The sequence below is a fragment of the Acanthochromis polyacanthus genome, chromosome 9 (assembly GCF_021347895.1).
Source record: "Acanthochromis polyacanthus isolate Apoly-LR-REF ecotype Palm Island chromosome 9, KAUST_Apoly_ChrSc, whole genome shotgun sequence".
Lineage (NCBI taxonomy): Eukaryota > Metazoa > Chordata > Actinopteri > Pomacentridae > Acanthochromis > Acanthochromis polyacanthus.
The window spans coordinates 29,501,725-29,521,721 of record NC_067121.1 but is presented as its reverse complement, the minus strand read 5'-3'; the positions used below and the strand labels follow the sequence as shown (position 1 = coordinate 29,521,721).

General features: G+C 40.9%; 1 protein-coding gene across 2 annotated transcripts in view; it reads right to left on the bottom strand.

Annotated features, from left to right (window-relative positions):
- Positions 1-4,969: 4,969 nt before the first annotated feature.
- Positions 4,970-19,997, bottom strand: part of kcnn1a (potassium intermediate/small conductance calcium-activated channel, subfamily N, member 1a) — a 58,671-nt gene continuing 43,643 nt past the window's right edge. The window contains exons 6-10 of one of the 2 annotated variants that reach the window (XM_022200706.2): positions 18,744-18,854; positions 17,487-17,614; positions 16,975-16,983; positions 14,760-14,829; positions 4,970-10,549 (exon numbers count right to left, since the gene is read on the bottom strand). In XM_022200706.2, the coding sequence (XP_022056398.1) occupies positions 10,244-10,549; positions 14,760-14,829; positions 16,975-16,983; positions 17,487-17,614; positions 18,744-18,854 (624 nt within the window). In that variant the 3' untranslated portion in view covers positions 4,970-10,243. The remainder of the gene's footprint in view (positions 10,550-14,759; positions 14,830-16,974; positions 16,984-17,486; positions 17,615-18,743; positions 18,855-19,997) is intronic. The other variant, XM_022200708.2, reaches the window with a different exon arrangement.

The window sequence follows — 19,997 nt, the reverse complement described above, 5'->3', positions numbered from 1 at the left end:
TTCCTGAAGGGGGCGTGGCCAGTAGCAGCTCAGGTGTATGTAAAGCTGAAACAGCATGTTTAGAACAGAACTAAAATCAGGAGTTATAATATCATGGTCAAAATAAAGACATATTCTAGGGACATGTGAGGCTCATTCACTTTCTGGAAAGGGGCACAATGGGGGAGCTTTAATCTGCCCGTATGAATAAGGGAAATGTCAAAATAATTGAAATTACATTCAGTGTTACTGATACTGCTCTCATATCAGTACAGTGAATATGAACTACAGCATTGCTGTTAGCTTAACTTAGCATAAAGACAGCGAGAAACAGCTAGCTGGGCTTTGTCTGGAGGTGAAACAGGACTGATGCTTTTTTTACACTACTAGAGGCAAAGTTACAAGAAGGACATTCACAGCCAGTTACATTGTTGCCGAGTCGCCGTTGAGCGTTGCTCAAGTCAAGTTGTTGATGAAACTGCAATCGGGATTAGCTAGCAGCAAAAAATAGTCTTTTTTTCCCCATTTTTTAGGAAGAGCAAAACAGGAGATAGTGGTTCAAGTGAAAGGAGGTGGAAATGGCGAAACACATACAAATGACCCCAGCTTCTGAAAATGACTTGTAGCCATTTATTTTTTTCACTGGTAGCCTGAACACACCACTGCAGTCTACAGTCATTTCTGGGTGACTGCACTGAGACACAATGGTGCTTTGAGCTAAATTCTCACACATGTAGTGTTCTAGCTTTCTAACATTTGTTAATTAGCACCAAACACAAACTACAGCTGAGGCTGAAGGGAAAGTCACTTGTTTTGTTTGTTGCTGGCCTACATAAACCAAAGCACTGGCTAAAAGAAAAAACTGTCCTGATGATAGTGTGACAGGAAAAATCCAAGCTAAGCTCAGCTAAGCCTTCTCCCATTTTTAATGTATTACATACCAGACAAATAAGAGAAAGTATTGATCTTTAGCCAAACAAGTAACAAGGAAAGTGGGAAGTTTTGGTAACGGACAAGAACATGTTTGTTTTCCTTTTTAGGCCATTAAGATCATCCTAACTGTGGTTCTACCTTCTCTGAGGCACTTTCATTTCCTTTGTTGAATATGCATGCATGTGTATATTTGCAATTAATTTTTTAAAAAATCATTCTGTGCTTTATATCTCTGTTTTCTTCATAAAGAATTTTGAATTGTCTGTTAATTCTTGATATCCAAGCCTATTCACATTATTATTTGTGATATGTACAGAAAATCGGAAGAAGAAAAATACAATCAGTCAAATTCTTAGTATCTTTGTTCGATGTTTTGTGTCGTTTTGAGAAGTTAATTACATTCAAAATACTGGAGTGATGAAAGTGGAGAGAGATTCTGTAACCACAGCTGTGTTGTACGTTGTTTCTCTGTTGGAGTGTCAACCAGAGAGCTACTGTGCTGGATTATTTACACACGTGGACAAAAATGTTGGTACCCCTCAGTTAAAGAAGGAAAAACCCACAATTCTCACTGAAATCACTTGAAACTCACAAAAGTAACAATAAATAAAAATTTATTGAAAATTAAATAATCAAAAACAGCCATTACTTTTGAATTGTTGATTAACATAATTATTTAAAAAAACAAACTAATGAAACAGGCCTGGACAAAAATGATGGTACCTCTATAAAAGATTGAAAACTATTTGACCAGAGTGACATGATTAACTCAGGTGTGTCATTTAATTGACATCACAGGTGTTTCCAAACTCATAATCAGTCAGTCTGCCTATTTAAAGGGAGACAAGTAGTCACCCTGCTGTTTGGTGAAAAGGTGTGTACCACACTGAACATGGACAACAGAAAGCGAAGGAGAGAATTGTCCCAGGACATCCGAAAAAAATTATAGACAAACATCTTAAAGGTAAAGGCTATAAGACCATCTCTAAACAGCTTGAAGTTCCTGTGACAACAGTGGCTCATATTATTCAGAAGTTCAAGACCCACGGGACAGTAGCCAACCTCCCTGGACGTGGCCGCAAGAGGAAAATTGATGACAAATTGAAGAGACGGATCGTTCCAATTGTATCCAAAGAGCCCAGAGCAACCTCCAAAGAAATTAAAGGTGAACTCCAAGGCCAAGGTACATCAGTGTCAGATCGCACCATTCGTCGTTGTTTGAGCCAAAGTGGACTTCATGGGAGACGACCAAGGAGGACACCACTGCTGAAAAAAACTCATAAAAAAGCCAGACTGGAATTTGCAAAAATGCATGTTGACAAGCCACAAAGCTTCTGGGAGAATGTCCTTTGGACAGATGAGACCAAACTGGAGCTTTTTGGAAAGGCACATCAACTCTATGTTCATAGACTCAAAAACCAAGCATACGAAGAAAAGAACACTGTCCCTACGGTGAAACATGGAGGAGGCTCAGTAATGTTTCGGGGCTGCTTTGCTGCATCTGGCACAGGGTGTCTTGAAAGTGTGCAAGGTACGATGAAATCTGAAGACTATCAAGGCATTCTGGAGAGAAATGTGCTGCCTAGTGTCAGAAAGCTTGGTCTCAGTCGCAGGTCATGGGTCTTCCAACAGGACAACCATCCAAAACACACAGCCAAAAACACCCAAGAATGGCTGAGAGAAAAGCGTTGGACTATTCTAAAGTGGCCTTCTATGAGCCCAGATCTGAATCCCATTGAACATATGTGGAAGGAGCTGAAACATGCCATTTGGAGAAGACACCCATCAAACCTGAGACAACTGGAGCTGTTTGCTCATGAGGAGTGGGCCAAAATACCTGTTGACAGCTGCAGAACGCTCATTGACAAATACAGAAATCGTTTAATTGCAGTGATTGCCTCAAAAGGTTGTGCAACAAAATATTAAGTTATGGGTACCATCATTTTTGTCCAGCCCTATTTCATTAGTTTGTTTTTTAAAATAATTATGTTAATCAACAATTCAAAAGTGATGGCTGATTTTGATTATTTAATTTTCAATAAATTTTTATTTATTGTTACTTTTGTGAGTTTCAAGTGATTTCAGTGAGAATTGTGGGTTTTTCCTTCTTTAACTGAGGGGTACCAACAATTTTGTCCACGTGTGTATATTATCAAATGTGAGTCATTAACATCCTATCAATGATTTCATCAATGTGGGTCCTTTTTTTTTCCAGAGGACTTCCTCACATCACTGGTTAACCTGACTGTGTCCCATTAAACTGTGCTGTAATGGAAGATCAAGCTTTCAGAGATGAGCGCTGAGTCTTCAGGTCAAGCATTTAGCGGCTGTATAGGGAAAATTTGTGAAAAAAAAAACCCATCACTGTACGTGAGATGTGATCATAGATTGGAGCTTTTAGCTTTGAGTTTAATGATTCTGTCAAGATTCATGAGATGTTACATGTATACATTCTACTGTATGAGTGTATCTGAGTGCCACTGTGCACATTCACACTGTAGGTCCATGCATGTACCCTTTCACGGTTGAAGAGCTGACACGTAGCTCGAGGGCTTTCAAAGAGCTCTTTTCTTCCGTCACAGCTAAATGAAGCAGGAAGCTTCTCTGTTCATTCTGCCTAAGCTCTCTCAAGCCATTACACATATGCAACCCTGAACTTTTCTACACATTTACCCGGAGGAGCGGTTTGTGAGACAACTGGACATTAAAGAGACATTGCAAACAAAAAGATGCAGATAGACAGACAGAGATAGAAAGACAGGGAGAGAAAGACAGACTTGATGAATGCTGAAACAAATGATGCTCAAAAAAACATTTGGTGGAATGAAGAGGCCCTTCACACCCACTCTCCACCACTACACACCGTACATTAAAACGGCCAAAAACCAAAATCAATACTGCTGGTCTCTCTAACTTCCCAAAGTGCACGCCAGACCACATTAGGTGAAAGCGATGAGCGGGGCATTAAGCATAATGCAGCTACTAGCTACCATCTCCTTGGTCAGACAGAGAGAAGAGTGGGGCCTGTAAGTAACAAATTCAATAAATTAATAAAATTCTTCCTCCTGCTTGCCGCATGCTGCCCCTAAAGGACCTTTTCACTCTCTCGGATGATCCTCAACACTCCTTTCTTTCCGGACTCCGAGGCTCATCCTCAGAATTCTGCAACCTGCGTCCTTTTCTGGTCTGCTGGCTGATCTTCAGTACCCTCTAGGGGAAGCAGCTGGTAATTTGATGCCTCTTTTCTTGCCTTTCACACTTAAGCACAAGAAAAAGGAGTAGCTGTGCTCATTAAGAGACATTGTTAGAGAAGGAAATAAAGGCAGGCTTAGATTCTCTGGACACTCTGGATTCTCTGACCTGCACTATGAGGCATCGTTTTGAATCTATTATTTATTTAGTTGATATTTATTTTACCAAGTAAAAATGTTTGAGAATCCTTTGCGAACATGACCTGGCTATCATGATCTTTATAGCTGTATAGAATAAAAGCAATATTTCAATTACTCTGCACCCACTGGACAGCTGAGGAGCTGCTCCCTGTGTTTCCACTGCTGTACGTCTGTGGGGTTGTGTAGCAACAACTGCAGGGTGACTGCCTCCAACACTCTTGCGGGATATCACTCTGCTGCCAAGTCCCTCCTGATTTGGTTGTAATTAACGAGGCTGAGCCTTGTTTGTGCATGTGGACATGAATAGTAGCTTGTTATTTGAGCATTAATGGCTCCGTGTGTGAGCGCGTGTCGAGTTGTGTACGGCCCATAGTTCTCCTTGGAACAGCGCCCCAGCAGCTGTGTGTCCTCTGGAGCGCTGTTTATGTTGGTATCAATACATCCTCCTGCAATCTTGTTTTAGGACACCCTCCAGGACACCCCCGCCTCACGGTTTTACAGGACAAAAGGTGTGATGTCTGAATCTGTCAACACATTTGCCAACCCACCTTTCAAGTGCCACATTTGGATCTAAGCCGCTGCCGTTTTTCTTCCTCTCAGGGCAGAACAGTGCAAAATATTAGTTTAAATTAACTGGAAAAAAAAAAAAAAAAAAAGAGTGCTGGTCATAGCTGAAGATAGTCTTTAATGGTTTGACCTTGATGTCTCTCCTTGTTAGGACAAAAGTTCACCTGCAAAGTGAAGGAACAATGAACAGTATACAGAGAACATGTTAAACCCATTTGCCATCCATTAAAAGTTGATTTATTCCAGTGCTACTACGTACATTATGCATCATGTGGCAGTGTACACAGAACAATGATTGGGTTACATTTTTTCAGTTTTGGGGGTTTTTCACTCTTATTGTTCAGCAGAAGTGTGTTCTGATGCCTGCTCTATGAGGAAAGCCTACTTCTTAGGATAATAAAAGACTCTGGGATGCATTTATCACTCGGACTCATCTACCATCATCAGAATAACATCATGAATGTCCCTCACTTCACTACAAAATACTGTATGGAGATAAAATCTTTAGCTGAGGTTCAGGAGCAGGACCACACCTCAATCACTCCCCTTCCTTTCGTACATCTATACACACCACTCTGCCCTTTCCACTTGTTCATTCTAGCTTCTCGTGCACAGAGCAACACACTTCGTCACTTAGCCACGCTGCCAGTCTGAAAGTTCTAGTAAACCACGGACTGCTTCATGAAGAAACATTCAGCCCGGCTACAGATCTCCTTGGCGCGATTCCTGAAGCAGGTAAGCGTCCAGAGAAGCTGTCATGTCTGGAAACAGTTGGGGTGCTCCTACACTTCCGACAGATCTTCTGGCGATGTTCCTCCACATTAAATCTCCAACCGGACTATTGCGGGTCTTCAGAAAGTACCTGCCACTGTGCTGACAACAAAGTTAATGTATTCCAACTTCTTTCAACTCCTGGAGCTAGATCACATGACAAACTGCAACAATCCTCTAGTTCCTCTCCTTCATCCACCATTACTAGCAATTTCTCTCCCTCTCAAATTCAACAGAAATCCAGGACATCAGCTCCACACAGCAAAATCAGCCAAAGACCATCTGTCCTTTTGCCATTAGTTCAAACTCTCATAACATCATCCGTGTGCCTCTTTTTGCATACTTAACTGTGTACACATCATCGTTTTATTGATTCTGCAACGCAGAGTCCATTGCAATTTCAACCGACAAGTCAAGTTCAATTCACACCGTCATTTTAACTGCGCATCTTATCTCGACCTTCCTCCATCTCCAAAGACCACCTGGTCTATTCATTCAAACAAAGCCAAACCAATCAAGTGGGTAGTTTATGCTCATCATGTACTTCAAACTAGATTCATGCCTAAGCCCTTACAAATCTGTTGTACACCATATACAAACCAGAAAAAAATTTCACAATGCTTTGCATTCCAACACTTAGTTCGCTACAGAGACTGGTCAAGTCGCAATCTTATCCCGATTCCTCTTCAACTTTGAGCAAGTCCTGACGGCACCCACAGTCCTAGCATGTTCTCTGGCCGCTCCTTCCGTATTGATGCAGCCATCAGCTGAGAAGTTTCAGGCCACCTAATCAAGGCCATGGGGCTGCAGTATATTCACGTCTCATCCGTTACATCTCTCAAGACCTACATTACAGCCACTCTTCATTTCTTTCTTATGGGAGGCTTCAGGGGGTCTAATTCAGCTCAACTCAGTCATCGCCAACATAATCTCTTGTATCTCTTGAAATAAACAATCAAGCTTCAAATTGATGGTGTGGCCCTTGCTAGTGAAGTCTGTTTTCTTTTTTTTTCATTTTCTAGTGTAGAAAATTGGGTCATTAAATATTGGAATGGTATTTTGGCAGGTCTTTGTCAATGAAAACAAACCATTACAACAGTGTAAAAAAAATAAATAAAATTGAACCCCACAGAACCTGGATTATATTCCCACCTGCAAGTGTGAAATTAATAAAATCTTTTAGCTTGCCAGAATTGCAAACCCTGCATATATCCTTTCTGGATGTTGTTTTTCTAGTACATCCCTATTGCATGCTGTGCGTTGTACCCAGCTACCTTTACTCCTGCGGTTCACCATTTGTCCTGCTTAATTGGCGACATCTACAATGAGGTCATATTTACAGGACACCCACTCTTGCTGTTCACAACCCCCCCCTCCGGGCCAAAACTGATGCCTTTCAGTAAATGAGCTGTCCCTCTCATCTTTTTTCAGCCAGCTCTCCCTTTCCTGCTGCCTGATGAAGGATGAAGCCCTAAACACTAGCACCGTCACCTCTCTCTGGGGACAACACTGCAGCATCTGCTATCCTTCCTGGTGTAACTGAATATTACACACAAAGTGCAAAATGGAACATGACCAGGGGTTCCCTCCGCTACTTCCTTTTCTTTCTTTTTTTTTGAACCACTTAAAGGTCTTTGCTGCAGGCCATTTGAGAAGCCTCTTTGTGTATTGGGGATTGATGTTCTTAATGATGACAGATGACAAACGTGGCGCTAAACCTCAGAAGTAATGAACAGGTGGAAACCTTAGATACGGACGGGCAGGTGAGGTCATAATCAAGCAGATAGTCTTCCATTAGCCGTCGTGACTCACTGGATGACACTGATTGAAACAGAGACTGTAATGGCGCGATGGATCCCTTTATACTTAACAGGGCGGAGTGTAGCACTGTATAAGAAGTGGCTAGAGGTGGGGGCAGTAAAGAGTCATGCTTCATCAACTCAAGTTGAAAGGAAAAAAGCTAATATTCATGCTTGATTAAGTTCCACTCATAGCAAACTGAGTATGTTCTTAAATGAAGTGCTCTCTGGACAGTCCAGAGCCTGTGGGAGAGTGGACTCGTTCACTGTCTCACAGGGTTTGACTTAGACCCAGTTAAGCCTAAAGCAGCTTGGAAATAATTAAGACCCAGGAAATAATAATGATCCTATTTGTCCGTTAGCTTAAGGGGCCATAAAGATGATTTTTTTTAGCACTAACATCCTTGTGGGACTCGGATTATCTACCATTCAAACTACAGCATGCTAGCCCGCTAACCCGCTGACTTTCTCTTCTGCTCTTCACATGTGCTTCAAGAAGATCCTAAATATTCATCTTCAAATCAAAAACCTTGCAAGTCATCACAACTCTAGGATGCATCATACACCATGCCTTTCATATTTTCTATATTATCCGATCTCTCATGTATCATGGAGTCATCTAGAAAGACAAAATAGAGGTCCGACAACGCTCAAAGCTCAACATTCTGCTTTCCTGCTGACAGTTACCTTCAGGTCTGTAGAGTAAACATGAATCTATGGCGGGAAGCCAGTTAGCTTAGCCAGTTGGTTAAGGAGTCACTGCAGTCACTCATAAAACCAAACCAATCACTAGTAGTGATAGCAGACAGGCTTCGATAGATTTAAATTAAGCCTGGCTAACTGCTAACTGTTAAACTACTCAGATGCAGACAGTAAATGACTTGCTGAATCTAACCAGCTAGCTAAGCTAATCTAAAGCTAATGTCAATACAGACACGATAATGGTAACAATCTAACACCAGCAAGAAAGCAAAAAAGTGCTTTTTCCAAAATGTCAAACTGTTCTTTTATATTTACTGAGGGGTCAATTCACTGTTCTGTAACCGTCAAAGTTTCTTCAGCACTTTTTATTTGTATCCTCTCAGGATTCTTTAGTAGTAGTGATTTTACCTCACCTCGTATTTTAAACAGGGAATGCATTACAGAATCACATTACTGCAACTCTCTAGCTTCTCCGACTCTAAAAAACCCTAGGTATCCTAGTAAAAAAAAAGGAAATTAGAAAAAATTGTAAGAAAAAATAAAGAAAAATGCAACAAACGAACAAAGGTAAACATAGTAAAATCAAAATCATGATAAATAATCAAGCCATTCAAGGAAGCTTGTGATCCATTGTCATTGTCTGCACAGAACCATGCAAAAGAGCTGGGTTAGTGTCTCAGTTTTGACCAGTGATGTGTGCCTGTTTGGCCGTAAAACAGCATACCTCGAGCCATGCCATTTTCTGAAGACCATGGGAAGCTCCAATTAGTGTTGGTGAGAAAGGTAGACTACTACATATTCCATTGTTGTGTGTATGAGTGTGCAGCATTGAGCTAAAAGTGAACTCATTCTCTGACAAACACACTCACAGATATTCTCTCAGTCTGTCTCACTGTCGCTTACTCTCTGATCTGTTTCATTTCTCACTGTGTTAGTAGAAATTGGGAAAAAAAAAAAAAGGCTTTTCAAAACATTTAGAGTTGCGGTGTAATGGAGGCAATGTTATGCATTACATTAAGACATTTTCTTTAAATTTTTGGAGAGGAATGTATCTGAAAAAGGAATGCAATGCTGTATTCAGACTGTTAACATCGTAAAAAAGCTCTGAAATTAGTAATTAAATAACCCTCTACTATTTATACATTCAGGCACTGAAAAATCACATGTCAATATGTAACTAAAAAAGATAGTCGCTCTCATTTTTCCCTTGGTAAGAACAAGGAAGCCGATACCTTGAAGTTGGCAATTGTGTAAATTTTTCCTACCCAGTAGTAATGCCATATGCATCCCCTTTGCTATTCTTTTGTGTGACAGTTTCCCCTCCCCTTTAAGTGCATTTTCAAACTCTGACCGGAAGTCAGAGCTTTCATAGCCTCTCCTAAAGCTTTCACCCTAATCTATGGGAAAGAATCCATGACACTAGTCTTTTGAAAGGGAAATCCAATGGTTTGTCTCGCTCTCCTCACCGGACCAACAGATAGACGGACGGATGGGTGGACAGATGTCCTCCATGGCCTCTGAGGGCCAGCAGGTGAGCCGAGGCTCTCAGCTCCACAGACCAACTTCCCCCTCGTGGTTAAGGACTCTCCGGTGTGATAGCCAGCTCTCACCCCAGCGACCCTGAACTCAGTCATTTTTTAACTATACAAGGGCTTTTACAAAAAGCTAACTTGGACAGCCATACAATGGCTAAAACATAAACCATATCTCTACTTTATCTCGGTTTTTCAGTCATTTTTTAAATATTTTTTTTTCAGTTTTTCTTTTTTGGATGCATTTGTGTTTTTTCTTGATTTAAGTCTTGTTTGCCTTTCTTTGTTCTTTCCCAGTAGCTCTAATCCAAGCTGTGCTGAGAGGCTCAGTCACAGAGGAATTGGTTTTTGGATTTTTTGTTGGGTGGGGAGGAAGGGCAGAGGGGATGAGTGGGGAGGAGAGAATAAAGGCAAGGATCAGGTCAGGGGTCAAGACATGGGTTCATTACTAGTCCAGACATGGACTCGCCAGCGGACACGGGGACAGCTGTGAACGGGACAGAATGAGGTGACGCATTGGTTTGGGGAAAGGCGGGGCCCGAAGGTGATTGCAGAGGGTTTGTCAAGGTTATCCGCTATCGGAGGAGGTGTGTGGGGCTGTGGAGGGAGAGCGCCGCCTACGGGCGGTGGAAGTCCAGGATCGCTCAGAGCGTTCAGAGCGCTCGGAGGCTAGCGAAGCCGGACGAAAGCGGTGAACAAAGCCGTCCAGGAAGTCCTGCTGCTGCTGGGTTATGGCTTGGGAGATGAGGCAGGGCAGCGCCTGCAGGCTGCCCGTCACCGAGTCCAGCTTGTCCTCCAATGTGCCGATACGCTTGTCCAGCTCCTCACTGCGCTCCTGCAGCTCTGACACCAGGTCATACATCACATTCTGGGTCTAATGAAGGAGAGAAAGTAAATGTGTTTTGGGAGAAGCAGGAACAGAAGGACGGAGAGGGAGGAGGAGGGTGGAACAAAGGAAGAAGAGACAAGATTAAAACCTTTAAAAAAAAAAAAAAAGCCGTTTCACAACTTTATATCACCAAGTGAGCTGCAGCAACTAAAATCAGCAGCAGATACAGAATGCATGCATTGCCGGGGAAATGTATTAGTATAATGGTTCATCATAAATTCCATGTGTAGACAGCCTACGTCTTACGCAGTATAAAGGAAATAAAGACAGGAAGCAGGATGAAGCAGAGTTGTACAGTTTCAGCAAGTCAGCATTGATTTTATCTTTCCATAGATTTAACAATGAGCCTCTCCAGTCCATTTATAGCTGGAGAAGGTCTTAAATACTTTATGTATTTGCCTGATACAAGTCATTCATATAATGAAAAGAGTATCCATTATGTTTATTGCCCCATGGTGGATGCAGTAGCTGCCAGTGTTACAATATGTGCTATCTGCAAATCATTCTTGTATTTAGAAGTGTCCGTTTTCTATATTTGAAAATGTATAGGATGTTGTCCTTTAATTTGATGAGTTATATGGGACATGTAATTTCACTGTCCAGCAGGTTTCATAAATCACCCATTTGAGGTCTTCTCCACACATGTTCAGCTCAGAAATCAAATGTTTTAACCCTCCTGTTGTCCTTATTTATGGGCACCAAAAAATATTGCTTCCTTGTATGAAAAAAATCCAAAAATTCAGCAAAAAATTTCCCAAGTTTCTGAAAATTTGCAAAACCTTCAGGAAGAAAATTCCAATTATTCCTTAAAATTTATATTTAAAAAAAATCCCCAAATTTGGCAAGAAAATTCTTGTAAATATTTTCAAAAAATGATTAAAAATCTTCCAAAAAAATTGTAAAAATATCTAAAGTGATTACATATACATTAGTTAAACTTCTAATATTTTTCTTTAAGTACATTCACACAAAAAATCAACCAAAATTCAGCGAAATTTGCTGGATTTTGGTTGATTTTTTTGTGAATGTTCTTAAAGAAACATTTTTAACATTTCTTTTTTCCACCAAAAAAATGTTCAAAGATTTCCCAAAAATGTTGAAAATGTGGACATCAGAAGTTTTACTGTGAAAATATATATTTTTTCCACATTTTTTAACTTTAAAACGGGTCAATTTTGAACCGCAGGACGACACAAGGGGTAATGTATAAGCCAGAAATCAGAGGGCTACTTCTCTTTTGGGCTTAGAAACAAGCTGTTGATCTGCTGTAGGGTGGATGCAGATAGATCTGACCATTGAGCTCAGTAAGGGCTAGTAAACACACATTAAAGGGGTTGGCCCTTTAAAATACACACTGGAGAGCAAATGCCATCCACATCAAATGAAGCTGCAGTCATGCACCTCCCTTTGAAGCCCCTCTCTGCTCTGGTGGGTCAGCTGACGTCTGTGCAGCAGGATAGAAGCTACTGAGGCATGACTGTATTCACCCTCTTCCAGACCTGTACTGTTTACCGTGTGTGCTCAGGTTCAGGTTCTTAAATTGGCTTTCCAAAGTGAACAGGTAGTCTTGCAGTAGGGCGTAATTCTGTATAGTTAACTTAGATGGTACCAAAAATGGGGTTTCAGGCAATCCATATGCAGTTTGGCTAGATTTAAATCAAAGGTATTAGATTAGAATAGTGGTTCATTAAAAAAAAATTAAAGTGAAGCTACTAACCTGCCCAGTATTGTCTAAGATGGTGTTAGAGCTCATAAAGACTCTACTAAGAACAATGATCTGCATTGAGTGATGAGATGATGTCATTCTGGTGCATATCTAATCCTGTCACTGAACTTTCCTAAAACGTGTTAAACACCAAGTTCATATCATTAATTTATCAAATTCATGATATCCTAAAGGTACCCAGTAGAGTTTTCACCAGCAGCAGTGCGGAGTGGTCCCAAGCTTAGCTAGTATTTTGTGCATGCACACAAAAAGTCCATGATCCACATGTCAATGATTTTACACTGTTCTGCTGATCGATGAAGTTAGCGCCAAGAGATACAGCTATCGGTCCACAAGGGCAAAACAAGATGAAGACTGCTAGCAAACAGTTCGAAACTCAACTCTGCAAATCTTTTATGAGGAAGAAAGAAGAAAATCCATTCAATGTGTTTGCTAGGCCTCCAGGATATACACAATTCATTTGGGTGAGAAACAAAGAATATAAACGTTACTTTACCTTCAACATAAGAGGAGAGCTAAAGGAAACTATTTGTTCCTTAAATGGTGAAACCCTGTGTCAGGCATTTGTTTCTCTACTTTTCAAAAAGTATGTACTGCATCTTTAACTTAATGTAACCCCAAGAGTTCTGAACCATCAACACACTAAGACAAGGAACGAGAAAGAAGCTCTTTTAGTGTAATTTACCGTAAACAGTGAGAACACAGTGAAAAGGTTGCGTTAAGGCTTTACCCCCTAAGCTCATGTGTATACTGATAGCAGAAAAGCCCACCAGCATCCATCTGTGGGGCACTTGATGATAAATCATCCATTTAATCAATTTAAATAAAGGAAGAACACTGGAATCAACACTGGAAAAAGCCATGAATGACAGACTAAGATATTTATGCTCATACCAGAAAATATATCAATGGCTTGAAAGAATATACCTTTTAAGATTGGTACCATGTCACTGACGTTGTTTCATTAAAGAATGTGACTTATAGTATTTATTAGTTCCATATCATTAGAATGAAAATTTAAATGATTAAAAATGGATTGTGTTTTGTGCTAAAAGCTCCTAAGACATGAAAATTTTTACTCATGCCATTCCTCGAGCCCAGACTGCACAGTGGGCTAGTGGTTAGCACTTTCGCCTTGCAGCAAGATGATCCCCGGTTCAAATCCCGGGGTGGGCCTGGGATCTTTCTGCATGGAGTTTGCATGTTCTCCCTGTGCATGCGTGGGTTTTCTCCGGGTACTCCGGCTTCCTCCCACAGTCCAAAAATATGCTGAGGTTAATTGATTACTCTAAATTGTCCGTAGGTGTGAATGTGAGTGTGATTGTTTGTCTGAATATGTAGCCCTGCGACAGACTGGCGACCTGTCCAGGGTGTCCCCTGCCTTCGCCCAAGTCAGCTGGGATAGGCTCCAGCACCCCCCGCGACCCTAATGAGGGTAAAGCGGTGTATGGAGAATGGATGGATGGATTCCTCGAAACCCTTCAACTAAACAGCCTCTCAGCTTTACAAGGTAATGAGAATTTTACTGAGCTGCTAAGTTCTGACGAAGGACCCAACAGTCATCCAGCTCAAACTTTGTATATGTTGCCTCCTCCTTGCTTCCAGGTGAACCATTCAGGTGAAGCAGCTGCCTCTGGTCCACCAGGTTTGTGTACTTTGTGCAGCTGCTTCTGCTCTACTCTAATATTACTCAGTTCAAAAGCACAGCTAATGCCCGTTATTGTTCCAGTGCAACCGGTGTCAGACTTTTACATCTGTTTGTTTCTCTCCTACTCTCTGTGCTCACATATAATGCATTTTTATACAGCTAAAGTTCCAGCAAAGCTTATTGCATCTGTTTCTGTTGTCGCACAATGAAAAAAATATGAACTACTGACTGAAACACATCCCATTAAGAATTCTGCAACATTTGCATAAAAATGACAGCTCAGGGGGAAAATTCTGGTTTCACACGTTTACATCTGTGTCAGCTGCTGTGTGGTCCAGTGTTTTGCTTGATGCTATCAATCACAGATGCAGAGAGTGTTTTCTTCCTGAAACAGGCCTTTCAGAGCAGGACTAAAACCAGGATTTATATAGTCATGGTAAAATGAACCACGTTTGCAGTGTTTTGAGCTGAAAATTGAAAGACATTCTGGGGACACATGAGACTTTCATTAGTTTACTGAAAATGGGCACAATACAGGACAATTATATATGTTATATATATTATATATGTTCGCAAATAGCATATATGTGTAATAAAAAAGCAGTGTCTTCATTTGGAGTCATGTTTCTGGGCACTTCACCAAAACAAATGTTAAAATGGTCCATAGAGTCCATGAGTGACACGTTTCTAATCACGTCTGCTTTATTGTTGATGCAGAAACACTGACCGGGTCAGCTTTAAATGAACTCTAATGAAAGTTACTGATTGTTTAGGGTAAAAAGATATAGTTGAATTTTTAGACTTGAACTTAGAAGACTCACCTTTGCCAGGTCCACCAAGGTGTTGGCCTGATCGTTGAGTTTTCTCTGCTCCATCTTCACACTGCGCAGTCTGAGTGGGGGCACAGGGAGATGTGAACAGGAAAAAGAGGGAAGCAGGAGGTGCAAGTAAGAGAGAAAGAAGGAGGCAAGAAGGAGAGATTGGAGGAAAAGAGAATAAGGAAATAGAGGGAAGGAGGACGGTTTTCAGGAGTCGAGCACAGAGAGAGACAGATTGTTTGGGATCATGAGGGGACAGAAGAGGCCAACAGAGAAGAAAGGAGGAACAACACATGTTTTATCAGGAGTGTTTTCTCATTGATGGTATTTAAGAGAGAGAGAGAGAGACATGCATTGTAAATATGTGTAGTTTACATACCTATATGTACACATATATATAGAATTACACATATATATGTATATATATATATAAAAGCATTCCTGGTCTTGGTCAATACAATGCCAACCAAAACATGCAAAATTACAGAAGCATACTACACTCATTTCGAAAAAATAGAGACTGCATTTATTACATTTTATCGGGGTCTTTTTTTGTTATAACAAGATCTTTTTTCTTACTTTAAGCAGCAGAGAGCAGCAAGTGTTTTTGTTGTCATAAGAAATAGTCTTGATAGCGAGAAATAATCTTGTTACAACCCAAAAAAAAGAATCTGTTTTAGACCAAGAGTGAAAAGATCTCAATAAATTGCAAACATAACAGTATTACTACGACAAAACTGTATTTTTTCCAGTGAGAATGCAATATGCTTCCAAACGAGAAAACCCCAAAAACCTGTTTGAAATCAAAACACTCCCATCTCTTTCCAGCCAATGTAAGACATTTAAAAAAAGGAAGAAGATGGCATGCCCCTCGTCAGTGCTACACACAGCTCAGTGGTAGGACTTCATATAGACACACTGGTCATTCAGTAAGCGTGCAGTGACTATGACTGACTTTGTGCACAATGAAACGTGAGCTAAGCATTTTCCGTGCTGGAGTTTGAGTGTGTGTTTGTGTACATGAGGTGAAGTGTGTATGTGCGTGCATGCGTGTGTGTGTGTGTGGGTGGATGCCACAGATAAAAGATGAAGCTTTGCCAGAAATAAAACCGTCTAATGACACTGCTGAACATACGGCAACATAGACATTTTAAAAGACCGGCGTAATGATACGTTGGACATGTTTTGTGATGCCTTCAACACTGCTCCTCCTTATATCTAATCTAATGCATTATGACACTGTAAGGACTGTTGACGCTGATGTGAATAATGCGTCATTGTTAGCGGTGGCATCACACAGCCATCATCTGAATGTGCGAGAGGAAGAATTTCCCTGTTCGGCAAATTATGAGACAGGATGACATTCAAGGGCATTTATTCATGTGCAAATCAGTGTATCAGAGCGGAGTGAGACTGCTCGCTTACGGCTCCATCTCTGTGGGAAACTGCCTCAGCCTGTATGTGTCTGTTTGCTCGGCTTTGTTATCCCTTATGACCGTCGAAGAATGGGGGCTAAAAGCCAAAAGCGCTACTTATTAGTGTAACACATTAGGAGCTCAATTTTGTTCGACACAACACCCGACATGCATGTTGTGTCATGTCATCAATGTCATGTATAAGCTTTTTGTTGTTTGATCTCATCTTAGTAAAATAAAAGAGGCAAAAACAAAAAAATTAAATCAACAGCAAACATTTCAACTTCATTTGAACTAGAGCGCATCACATTGTGCGTACTTATGCCATCACAAAACCATCATAGTGTAGGATGAGTTCAGCTGATGCGGGTTAATATAGCCCCAAGAGCAGCTATATTAATCATGGGCAACATCATACAGTACATTGTAGATGATTATGAACTGCTGGCCAGGCCAAGAAAGCTCCAAGCTCATTCTGTGCAAGATGCTTTTCCTTTCACACGTTCTCTGCAGACAACCCTCCACTATCACTGGTGGCAAAAATGTTGATGCTTTTTTTTTTTTCCATTCCATTCAAGGGAGAATGGGAGGGAGAGGGAAGTAGATGGAACACTGAAGTAAAGAAAAACCAAAAGACAATATAGCATCCAGCATCCATTTTTAGCTTTTTTCTTTCTTTTTTTTTTTTTTGGAAACAAATGCATTTTTTTCATGCATGTCAAACGCAGACATCGAGAGAGGAGGAGGAGGAGGAGGATGTTGAGGAAACAGTAGGAGGAGGATACATAGAAGACTCAACTTACTTCTGAGCTCTGCAGTGATAGAGCAAAACAAAGACAGAACACAGTACAGAGTTTTAACCCCACAACATTCACGAAACGAGTGAAACCATTACACTTCTCACTGTAAGCACAGGGTAAAAGAGGGTCGGAGGGAGAGGGACGGGGAGGGAAGAGGAAGGGCCATTACACTAGATTGCAGTGTGTGTATGTGTGTGTTTGTATATGTGTGTGTGATTGTGAGAGGTTACATGTGTGTGAGCATAACAATCAAAGGAAACTGTAGGCTAGGAGAGCACATAGTAGCAAATATACACAGCTACATGTCATCAGATTATTAGCAATAAAGTGAATATTACAACTGAAATACTCTGTTCCATAAATAACATGAAGGCAGTGCCATGGATTGAGGTTGTTATTTTCCCAGATTTGGTTTTTGGGCATGCTGACGGATTCCCCTTGGTGGTTGGTTGTGAACAATAAGTCATATTTACAGTAGATTAGATCACAGAAAACAAATGCAGCGCAGGACTTACTGGTGAATGGCTTGGAGAAACTTGCGCTGGTGTTTCCGCACCTTGGCGTGATCTATCTTCTTGACCAACTTGGTGTGTTTGTAAATGAGCCATGTTTCCCTGAGTACATTGGCAGCTGTGTTCTTTACCTGTGAGACAATATTAGTAAAAAAATATTTGCTGAACTCTAATCTGTATCAGTTGGATGCATTAGGAACTAAAAGGCAGCTGTCCACAGTGGTGATATTGTAGCAGCTAACAATAGAGTGTGATGAAATGCAACAAGGCTTTCAGGGAAAGGAGAGATAAAACAAATTAAAAGAAACAATATGAAGCTTGTTAGAAGTTATGAAAGTGACAGTCTACACAGATTGGTATTCAGTGCTTTTTAAAAAGTGCCACAGACTCAGCAGATCTGACGCTGAGAAAGAACTTTGATAAAACAAGACATTTACACCAACAGTGTAATGAGAACAGCCTGCAAGGTTTTTAAAATGTTTTAATGCCCCGAACCCTCAAACCATTTGCTCATCTCACATTTTCAACTTTCTTAGGACTTGTTTTTTTTTTTTTTTTTACTGCAATATAAAGTCCTGCACCTCTGTGGAAACAGTCAAGTACTGGAAAACAAAAGGCGGTTTTACATGCTATGACATTTTACGACTTTTTTTTTCCCACACTTGATTCCTATCTATTTTGTGTAAATACAGCTGCCAGTTCAATCCAGATATGGGAAAAGTCCCTAATTTCTTTTTCACGTAACTGTCACAGCTAAACTACTAATGACTTCATGACTGTGCAGAGTGAGAGAGCAGATGTTTGCCGTTTGTTTATTTTTAATAGAATTTGGTTGTGCAAACGGTTTATTTTTAAGTGAGATGTGAAATAAAGTGACTTTGATGGAATATCAGCTTAGATTTGTTAAATTTATACAGATGAATAGTTCAAGAATGATTAGAAAGTTGAAAATCTGACCATTCTCTCAGTTTTTATAGTTTATGACTGTAATAAATGAAATAATTTGGGCTATTTTTTTTTAAATGACATACCTTTCAAAGCCATCATCAGGCTTTGGGGTTCAGAGATATTCAAAGATTTTTGAGCCTGGACCACATGCAGACCTGCCCACTTCCAGTCTACGCTGGTTGAGCTGTTTACAACACACATCTATACGTAGAAGTTCGAACTGTCACAAAGCAAAATTTTGGCCACCCTTGTTGTAAAAACAACCATATATTATGATAGTTTCTCAAAATGCAGTCCTATGCTGTGACTCACTCGTTTGCAGAGTTGTGTGTCCATCATAAAGTTGTGGACATGCTTCTCAGCCTTGGTCAGCTCCAGCTTCCTGGCTACTACTGCAACCACCAGCGCAGTGCAACCAGCTCCCTGTTGAACGAAAGCATGGTCCAACAAAACACAGAACACTGGTTTGTGATCTTTTAAGGTGCAATATGTTGACTTTACTATGTCAGTGATAACAATGCCATATGAGAAGCAGAGAAGAGAAAACAAAGCAGCAAAGAAAACAAATCTATGAGGAAGTTTTGGCTTCGTTTTAACATGAGAGCAAAAAACAACAGATTTTCGACCATTAAATATGTGTACCAGTGCAGAACAAAACATTTCAACAGAGAAAAAGAGGCACAAATGTGTAGAAGTACATACTGTACTTGATGTTAATCTGTGTGATAATTCCTTTTGAGCCTGTAGCAGTTTTAAACATCTGGCAGAGAGATGCAGGTGAGCTTAAACACTGTAAACTGTTACGATTTTATAGTAAATTATTTTAGTTTGAACACCTTTGTTGATTGTAGGGCTGGACCCGAATATCCCGAATATTCGTTCGCTACGGTGGTATCCCCCTGGTCGGACGTTACCGGGCGTAACGAATATTCGGCATTACTGTCTTCCCTCCGCCTTTGGCCCACATCGGCTCATATCGGCTCATTCCGTCGTGTGATCCCATAAATATATGCACATATGTCTATGACATACACACATATGTCTATGTGATCACCCCCTCCTCCCCCCAGACGAAAACATTCGGAGCGCGTCTCTTCCCTCCGCTTTCAGCCCACATCGGCTCCTCTCGGCTCATCCATTCGTGTTTGTAAACACCACCCGAATGGCCAGGTGGCTGCCGACTCTGACGTCACGCTTCACTTCGTTGCAGAAACACAAGACAAGATGCTGAAGACCGCTGCTGTTTGGAAATTCTTCAGTTTAACTGAAGACAAAACGACGGCAAAATTTGGACCCGGGACACCAGACGAACGGATTCGAATATTCGGGCGTCTCCGCCACAGGCCCCACCCCCCCGTCGGATGTTACGGGGCGGAAAGAAATATTCGGATATTCGTCTTTAATAGGGCCCGAATATCCGGAGGCCAGAAACCACTATTCGGGCCAGCCCTAGTTGATTGCAGACAAAACTACATATTCAAAGTTCTTTTTGCAGGAAGTTCTGTCATTGAATAAAGGTGGCAGTGAGTGTAGCGGAGTCAAGGTTTAGTTCTGCTCTTGTCAAAG